At 47.4% G+C, this 9383-nt stretch overlaps 1 protein-coding gene across 6 annotated transcripts; it reads left to right on the top strand.

Moving 5' to 3' along the window:
* The first annotated feature begins 533 nt into the window (after positions 1–533).
* LOC119951694 (zinc finger protein 239-like) lies at positions 534–9080 on the top strand. Of its 6 annotated transcripts, XM_038774941.1 has the most exons (4): positions 534–617; positions 1006–1109; positions 2540–2636; positions 8246–9080. In XM_038774941.1, exons 3-4 carry the CDS (start codon positions 2594–2596, stop codon positions 9049–9051), a joined length of 849 nt encoding a protein of 282 aa, XP_038630869.1. In that variant the 5' UTR covers positions 534–617; positions 1006–1109; positions 2540–2593; the 3' UTR covers positions 9052–9080. The 6 variants fall into 6 exon arrangements, with proteins under 6 accessions (XP_038630869.1, XP_038630871.1, XP_038630868.1 ...); XM_038774943.1 differs by lacking the exon at positions 2540–2636; XM_038774940.1 differs by having other exon boundaries at positions 552–1109; positions 2566–2636.
* Positions 9081–9383: the final 303 nt, after the last annotated feature.

Raw genomic sequence — 9383 nt, 5'->3', positions numbered from 1 at the left:
GGGGGATTCTTCACGCTAAGTTGCCCCTCAGTGACCAGGGACATGCAGAGTAGGTCACTGGGGGTAACGGGCAGTTCACTTCGGTCAGAGGGTTGGTGCAGTCTCGATGGGCTGAATGGCCTCTTTCTGCACTTTCGAAATTCTATAGAAAGGCACTTTCTTACTGACAAGACAGAGTTTAAATATTCCATGTAGGGAAGGAAAAGATGACTTCTTCACCTGAGCTGCTAAAACTCCTGTGAATTCATATCTAACTATAAGGGCTTTTTCTGCTCAATTACAGACAGAACACTTCACTACAGTGGTAGAGACCCGTGCACTTGGTTGTAGAAATTGAATTAATAATTTTACATCTATTTCGTAAGGCTACAATCATCCTCGGATCATAAAAAATAATTTTATCTGCAACAATATCGGCTTCCGGTGGTGGAACTCTAACCCAGCATTCATAGCGGGGCAGAATCTGTCCCAGCCAAACAAGTGGTCCCTGCACATGCGCCTTACGGAGTATAAATGGAGCATGCGCCTGCGTTCTTTCCCTGAACATGCGTAGTACTTTTCTGTAACTGGAGGCGCGGGACAGTGCGAGAAAATGGCAACTGCAGCAGAATAACAGAGTTAGTGGGGGTGGCGGGAGAAATGGGGTCAGCGGAATGGGCAGGGAGGCATCATAAACATTCAGTGCAGGTCGCAAATCCTGAATCCGAAACTACCGGCGTCGCGTTGCAGCGAATAGGCTTGCAATGTTTGGGACGCTCCGTCTGCTCGGCCCGGGGGAGCTGTTGTGCAGCAGGGCGCATTGGCGGTCATCCTGCTCCAGGCAACAGGAGGAGACAATGTTCTGAATTTCTATCCTGGTCTGACACTGACGGATTTTGGAAACTCCTTTTATAGGGGATTAGGAGATTTCCACACAGCAAACTCAAAACCAAGGCAAGTGTTTGTCTCTTCATTCTATTATTGGACTGACAGTGATGATTGTTTTTGCAATCTTTTATTAAACAGGATACTAAATGGCAAGAATGTGCAAACTGAAAACTCAAAGCAAATATCACACCAAATTCCTACAAAGTCGACTGATCAGGAACTGCATATTATTGACTTTGAGTGTAAGTATTGTTTGCAGCTCATTACACTCGCTGTGTAATATTTCTTGCACATATAATTTCTCTATATTTTATCCAAGATCTAAATCTGAGTCTGTCATAGAACATACGGTGCAGAACGAGGCCATTTGGCCCATCGAGTCTGCACCGACCCACTTAAGCCCTCACTTCCACCCTATCCCCATAACCCTTCCTCACCCTTTTGTTCACTAAGGGCAATTTATCATGGCCAGTCCTCCTAACCTGCACATCTTTAAACTGGGAGGAAACCAGAGCACCTGGAGGAAACCCAAGCAGACACGTGCAGACTCTGCACAGACAGTGACCCAGCGGGGAATCTAACCTGGGACCCTAGCGCTGTGAAACCATGGTGCATTGTGGGATCATATAATGAAACTGTTTTCCTTTTCTACCTTGGCTGTATCTTTCATAAACTTGTTTACTTCTATCAAATTTCCGTTCAATCTCATTTGCTCCTGGAGTACCACATCAGTTCCTCCAACCTAACCTGACAATTAAAATCTCTCATCCCCTGAACCATTCTGGTTAATCTCCTCTGCACCCTCTCAATGATTCCTCCATCTTCCATAATGTATGGTGATCACTGGTATGCACAGACCCAGATGTTCTGTGTCTGTGACATCATCACACACCGAAAAATGAAATGAAAATCGCTTATTGTCACGAGTAGGCTACAATGAAGTTACTGTGAAAAGCCCCTAGTCGCCACATTCCGGCACCTGTCCGGGGAGGCTGGTACGGGAATCAAACCGTGCTGCTGGCCGGCTTGGTCTGCTTTAAAAGCCGGTGATTTAGCTGAGTGAGCTAAACCAGCCCCTCATGAGCTAAACCATGTACAGTGACATCACCCCTGCTCCCTGGGTATTTCCTCAACTGGGAAATTTTTGACTCCAGAGCTTCTGATATCTTTCCAGCTGTAGGCTCCAGCAGGTGATTTTAACATTGAAAACAGTGAGATGGTTTCAGGGATGATCGTTTTTAACCAATCATCTTATGATCTGTAAGAGGTTCATGACTCTGAGGCTGATGAGACTCCTTTTAATATGGGTCAGAATCCATATCCATCATTGGTCACTTTCACCTCTGCCATCCCTGATCACCTCACTGGCATTCTCTAATTCTCTCTGTCTCCAATAATGGGTGTATTATAACTGTTTAGTATTTTACTGTGGCTACTACGGACTGTCTGAATGAGGTTTCCACCACTACCCAGGTCCTGACCATCAGCATCTGGCACACCAGCTTTATCTTCCCACCGTGTCTGCCATAATCTGGAATTGTTTCTCCTGTGCTGTATTACATTTCTCTTCTGCTTCTGAGCTTATATTGGCCATCACTTTCTGCACCATTTTTATTCCTTAAAATTCATTTTCACTAATGTGAAATGTTGCCTTTGTTTCTCTCTCCACAAGTACAAACATATATTGTCAATCCCCAGTTTCCTGTGAAGAAGATAATATTGGACCATGAACCACTGCAGTGGTGAAGGTGATCCCACAATGCAGTTAGGTAAGGAATTACTGGTTATTCACTCAACGATGATGAATGAACAGTGATATATGTCCAAATCAACAATAGCTATTTGTATTTATAAAGCACCTTTTGTGCAATAGAACATTCCAAGTTATTTAACAGGACTGTTATAAAGCCACATTTGACATTGAACCATATGAAGATTTATAAGGGCAGCAGGGTAGCATGGTGGTTAGCATAAATGCTTCACAGCTCCAGGGTCCCAGGTTCGATTCCCGGCTGGGTCACTGTCTGTGTGGAGTCTGCACGTCCTCCCCCTGTGTGCGTGGGTTTCCTCCAGGTGCTCCGGTTTCCTCCCACAGTCCAAAGATGTGCGGGTTAGGTGGATTGGCCATGCTAAATTGCCCGTAGTGTCCTAATAAAAGTAAGGTTAAGGGGGGGGGGGTTGTTGGATTACGGGTATAGGGTGGATACGTGTGTTTGAGTAGGGTGATCATGGCTCGGCACAACATTGAGGGCCGAAGGGCCTGTTCTGTGCTGTACTGTTCTATGAAGAGACATCAGAGCAGATGAATAAATATTTAGTCAAATAAATTTATTGTAAGGAAATGGGGGAAATTGAGGTGGAGAGGGGTCAGGAGGAAGTTGGAATCTTGGAAATTGACAGAACGGCCATCAATGGTGGAGCGATTAAAATATGAAATGCTAAGGCTGGAATGAGAGGAGCACAGGTAGGTCAGAGGGTGTGAGGCTGGAGGAGACTACAGATAGGGAGGGGAGGGGAGAGGAGAGGGAGAGACTATAAGAGGGATTTGAAAGCAAGAATGTGAATTTTAATATTTTGGTGCATTCTCACCTGGAGCCTTTGTAGGTCAGTGAGCACGGGGGTGTGATGAATGATTGGTGTGAGTAAGCACACAGGCAGCAGATCTTTGAATGCCCTCAAGATTCCAGGGAAGTTGAATGTGGGATGTTGTCTGGGAGTGCGTTAGGATAGTTAAGTTTAGAGTAATGAAGGAATGGATGAGGTTCAGCAGCAGGTGAGCTGACAAGTGGTCCCTTTTTCTCTTCGCCCTCCCTCCTAATTCCAGAAACAAAAACAGTGGGCAGCACAGTGACACAGTTGCTTCACGGCTCCAGGGTCCCAGGTTCGATTCCCGGCTTGGGTCACTGTCTGTGTGGAGTCTGCCGTTCTCCCTGTGTGCGTGGGTTTCCTTTTGGGTGCTCCGGTTTCTTCCCACAGTCCAAAGATGTGCAGGTTAGGTGGATTGGCTGTGCTAAATTGCCCTTAGTGTCCAAAAAAAAGGTTAGGTGGGGTTACGGGGATAGGGTGGAGGTGTCGGCTTGGGTAGGGTGCTCTTTCCAAGGGCCGATGCAGACTCGATCGGCTGAATGGCCTCCTTCTGCACTGCAAATTCTATGAGACTGGAATGGAGTTGGGCGATGTTACTGAGGTGGAAATGGGCAGTCTTGGTGATGATGAGGATCTGTTATCGGAAACTCATCTGGAGGTGAAATATTTCACCCTGGTTGTGAACCGTCTGGTTCAGTCTCAGACAGTTGTCAGGGGTATAAGTTGTCAGGGCTATATAGCAGGGACTGAAGACAATGTTTAAATGGAGGAAATGTCTGATCATCCAGTACTGATGTCAGACTAGTCAGGATGGGGTGTAACTTGGAGAGAAACTTGAAGTGATGGTTTTCACATACCTTTTCCCTGGACCTTCTGGCTCATGGCATACAGTGGTTCAGGAGATTCTGCCCAAGTTCTGGTTTAGTTTTAGGTCTATAAAAACTCCTTACCCTCGGCCCTCCCACTCCCCCTCTGTCTCTCCCTCTCTTCTCTGCTTTTCCTTTCTTATCACACAAAGTTCTGGGGCAGCACGGTAGCACAAATGGATAGCACTGTGGCTTCACAGCACCAGGGTCGCAGGTTCGATGCCCCGCTGGGTCACTGTCTGTGCAGAGTCTGCATGTTCTCCCCGTGTCTGCGCGGTTTCCTCCGGGTGCTCTGGTTTCCTCCCACAGTCCAAAGACATGCAGGTTAGGTGGATTGGCCACGATAAATTGCCCTTAGTGTACAAAAAGGTTAGGAGGGGTTATTGGGTTACGGGGATAGGGTGGAAGTGAAGGCTTATGTGGGTCGGTGCAGACTCGATGGTCCGAATGGCCTCCTTCTGCACTATATGTTCTATGTTCTGTCAGCCAGCAGGTTATCAAGGAAGTCCTGCCCCGATTCAATGTATAAAAATGTATCGCCACACACTTGTCGAAATTAAACTCCATCTGCCATTCATCGGCCCACTGGCCCAATCGATCAAGATCCTGTTGCAATCCTAGATAACCTTCACTGTCCACTATGCCACCAATCTTGGTGTCCTCTGAAAACTTACTAACCATGCCTCCTAAATTAACATCCAAATCATTAATACAAATAACAGTGGACCCAGCACTGATCCCTGAGGCACACCGCTGGTCACAAGCCTCCAGTTTGAAAAACAACCCTCGACAACCACTGTCTTCTGTCGTCAAGCCAATTTTTTATCCAAATGGCTACCTCACACTGGATTCCGTGAGATTTAATCTTAAGCAACAGCCTATCATGCGGTACATTGTCAAAGGCCTTGCTAAAGTCCATGTAGACAACATCGACTGCACTGCCCTCATCTACCTTGGTTATCCCTTCAAAAAACGCAATTCAAATTTGTGGAACATAATTTTCCATTTGCAAAGCCATACTGACTGTCCTTAATCAGTCCTCACCTCTCTAAATTTCTATAGATCCTATCTCTCAGAATATCTTCTAACAACTTACCCACCGCAGACCTTAGACTTCCCGGTCTGTCGTTCCCATGCTTTTCCCTGTGGCCCTTCTTAACAAAGGCATAACATTTGCTACCCCCCAATCTTCAGGCACCTTACCTGTGGCTGTCAACGATTTAAATATCTGCTGGGGGACCCGCAATTTCCTCCCTAGCCTCCCACAACGTTTTGATATACATTTCATCAGGTCCCGGGGATTTATCTACTTTGATGCACTTCAAGACTTCCAGCACCCCATTCTCTGTAATATGTACACTCCTCAAGATATCACTATTTATTTCCCAAAGTTCCCTAACATCCATGCCTTTCTCAACAGTAAATACCAATCAGAAATATTGATTTAGGATCTCACCCATCACTTGTGGATCCGCACCATAGATGATCTTGTGCATCCTTAAGAGGCCCTCCTCTCTCCCTAGTTACTCTTTTGCCCTTTATGTATTTGTAGAAGGTTTTTGGATTCACCTTTGCCTTTTGTGCCAAAGCAATATAATGTCCCAATCAATGTTGGGAAATTTAAAGTCCCCAACTATTACCGCCCAATTTTTCTTGCAACCATCTTTAATCTCCTTACATATTTCCTCCTGAATTTCCCGTAGGGATTGAGATATTTCTTTTCTTTCATAAATTTAGAGTACCCAATTATTTTTTTCCAATTAAGGGGCAATTTAGCGTGGCCATTGCACCTACCCTGCACATCTTTGGGCTGTGGGAGTGAAACCCACGCAAAAACAGGGAGAATGTGCAAACTCCACACGGTCACTGACCCAGAACCGTGGTCAAACCTGGGACCTCGGCGCTGTGAGGCAGAAGGGCTAACCACTGTGCCACCATGCTGCCCTGAGATTGAGATATTTCTGATCTCTTGGGGAATTGAGGGATATGAGGAGGTCAGGAAAGTGGAGTTGAAGTCAACAATCAGCCACAATTGTATTGAATGATAGAGCAAACATTTTATTTTGTCCTCCATTGTCATCATTTCTTTTGTTCTACGAGTCCTGACCGGGTAGTAGGTTCCCTTCATCGGTAGCACAGTGGGTATTGCTTCACAGCGACAGGGTCCCAGGTTCGATTCCCGGCTTGGGTCACTATCTGTGTGGTGTCTGCACGTTCTCCCCGTGTGTGCGTGGGTTTCCTCTGGGTGCTCCAGTTTCTTCCCACACGTGCAGGTTAGGCGGATTGGCCGTGATAAATTGTCCTCTGTGTCCAAAAAGGTTAGGAGGGGTTATTGGGTTACGGGGATAGGGTGGAAGTGAGGGCTTAAGTGGGTCGGTGCAGACTCGATGGGCTGAATGGCCTCCTTCTACACTGTGTGTTCTATGTTCACTGAAGGACATTACTGAACCAATTGAGTTTTTACAACAATCCAGCTGCTTTCATGGTCATTTATTCCTTTTTTTTTATTAAGGTTTTCACAAAATATAAACAACAAAACAATATTAACAAAACAACCATGGTAAAAACCCAAGAACAACAACCACCCAACTACAAAAGCCACTACAAAAACCAAAAAAGCAAACAACAAAAAGGAAAGAGATAACACCCGCCACATCCAACAAACCCATGTACACCATTCTCCATCCCACCAAACCAAACCCCCCTGCCTCTCTTTTTCCTCCCCGCCCCCCGGGTTGCTGCTGCTGCTGCTGGCCTATTTCCCTACCGTTCCGCCAGGAAGTCCAGGAAAGGCTGCCACCGCCTAAAGAACCCCTGTACTGATCCCCTCGGGGCAAATTTCACCTTCTCCAATTTGATCAACCACGCCATATCATTGATCCAGGCCTCCACGCTTGGGGGCCTCGCATCTTTCCATTGAAGCAAGATCCTCCGCCGGGCTACTAGGGACGCAAAGGCCAGAACACCGGCCTCTTTCGCCTCCTGCACACCGGCTCCACTGCAACCCCAAAAATTGCGAGTCCCCAGCCTGGCTTGACCCTGGATCCTACTACCCTCGACACCGTCCTTGCTACCCCCTTCCAAAACTCCCCCAGCGCTGGGCATGCCCAAAACATATGGGCATGGTTCGCTGGGCTCCCCGAGCACCTAGCACACCTGTCCTCGCCCCCAAAAAATCTACTCATCCTCGTCCCAGTCATGTGGGACCTGTGCAGCACCTTGAACTGTATGAGGCTTCGCCTCGCACAGGAAGAGGAGGAATTCACTCTCTCCAGGGCATCCGCCCACGTCCCCCCCTCAATCTCCTTACCCAGCTCCTCTTCCCATTTACCCTTCAGCTCCTCCACCGAGGCCTCGTCTACCTCCTGCATTACGCAGTATACGTCCGAAATCCTCCCTCCTCCAACCCACACCCCAGAGAGCACCCTGTCCCATACCCCACGTGGGGGCAACAGAGGGAACCCCTCCACCTGCTGCCTGGCAAACGCCCTAACCTGCATGAACCTAAACATGTTCCCTGGCGGGAGCCCAAACTTCCCCTCTAACTCACCCAGGCTCGTGAACCTCCCATCCACAAACAGGTCCCTCAACCTCCTAATACCTACCCTGTGCCAGCCCAGAAATCCGTCATCGATGCTCCCTGGAACAAACCGGTGGTTTCCCCGTATCGGGGACTCCATCGAGCCTCCCCCCTATGCCGTCTCCATTGCCCCCAAATTTTGAGGGTAGCCGCCACCACCGGGCTCGTGGTATACCTCATTGGAGGGAGCGGCAACGGCGCCGTTATCAGCGACTCCAGGCGGTCATTTATTCCTAATACAGGCTCCACAAATGACCAGATTCATTCAGCTCAATTTCATAACCTGCCTTTGTATTTTTGTGAGTTCCCTCTCTCTTTTTTTTTCTGTTTTAAATCATTTTCACAGAGTATCAGAAGGTGAGGATTCGCAGTCAGAAAACTGAAACCAAACAGCACATCAGGACAGAGTTTCTCAATTCATCAGGACCTGAGGAACATCGACCTTTGAAAATGGGCAGAAAAAGAACTGATCGCGCTAGGGTGGGATTGTGGAAATGTGGGGACTGTGGGATGGGATTCAGTTACCCATCAGTGCTGGAGGCTCATCGCCGCAGTCACACTGGGGAGAGACCATTCACCTGCCCCGAGTGTGGGAAAGGATTCACTCGTTCATCCAATCTGTTGAGGCACAAGGATGTTCACACTGATGAGAGACCTTGTAAATGCCCAAACTGTGGGAAATACTTTAAAAGTCCCGGGAATCTGATGGCCCATCAACGGGTTCACACCGACGAGAGACCGTTCAGGTGCTCGTACTGTGGGTCTGGGTTCAAGACATCATCTGAGTTCACTGTCCACCAGCGAATTCACACTGGGGAGAGACCATTCACCTGCTCCAAGTGTGGAAAAGCATTCAGTCATTCATCCAGCCTGCTGACACACCAGCGAGTTCACACTGACAAGAGACCTTTTAAATGCACAGACTGCGGGAAGTGCTATAAAAGTTCTGGTTACCTGATGATCCATCAACGTGTTCACACTGATGAGAAACCGTTCAGATGCTCTCGCTGTGGGACTGGGTTCAAGACATCATCACAACTCACTGTACACCTGCGAGTTCACACTGGAGAGAAGCCGTTTGTCTGCTTGAAGTGTGGGAAGCGGTTCCCTCAGTCATCTAGTCTCCTCACACACCGGCGGGTTCATAAGTAACAACACTGATTGGGCTTTGCTTTTAATCACATCCAGGACTGAGCCATGTTCATTGAGGTGTGTTCCTGCTGATGTTCATAAACTTCAGTTACAGTAGCTAATATTCTGCACAAAAATCAAATCAGTCAAGTTTGTGCTAAATATTGTCTGTTGAATCTTTTTAATATCTCTAACATATGTTAGTTTTTTTTTCAAGGACTCTCACTCTCTCCTGTTTCCTCCAACTTCACCAACAACAAGTGTGAGGAAGTCACGGAGCTTCTTTCTCACTAAGATCAAGACAATCCAATCAGCTGTCTCTGCTACTTTCCTCCATTCCACTAGCCCATCGG

This window comes from Scyliorhinus canicula, chromosome 17 (assembly GCF_902713615.1).
Source record: "Scyliorhinus canicula chromosome 17, sScyCan1.1, whole genome shotgun sequence".
NCBI classification, from domain to species: domain Eukaryota; kingdom Metazoa; phylum Chordata; class Chondrichthyes; order Carcharhiniformes; family Scyliorhinidae; genus Scyliorhinus; species Scyliorhinus canicula.
Note: the sequence above shows the minus strand (reverse complement) of the source record. Positions and strands in the feature narration are given on the sequence as shown.

Bases quoted from the DNA above. Each gene is read 5' to 3' on its own strand.
- LOC119951694 (XM_038774941.1), top strand. From the start codon at position 2,594: ATGAACCACTGCAGTGGTGAAGGTGATCCCACAATGCAGTTAG. The intron at 2,637-8,245 runs GTAAGGAATTAC...TCATTTTCACAG, and splicing joins TGATCCCACAATGCAGTTAG to AGTATCAGAAGGTGAGGATT.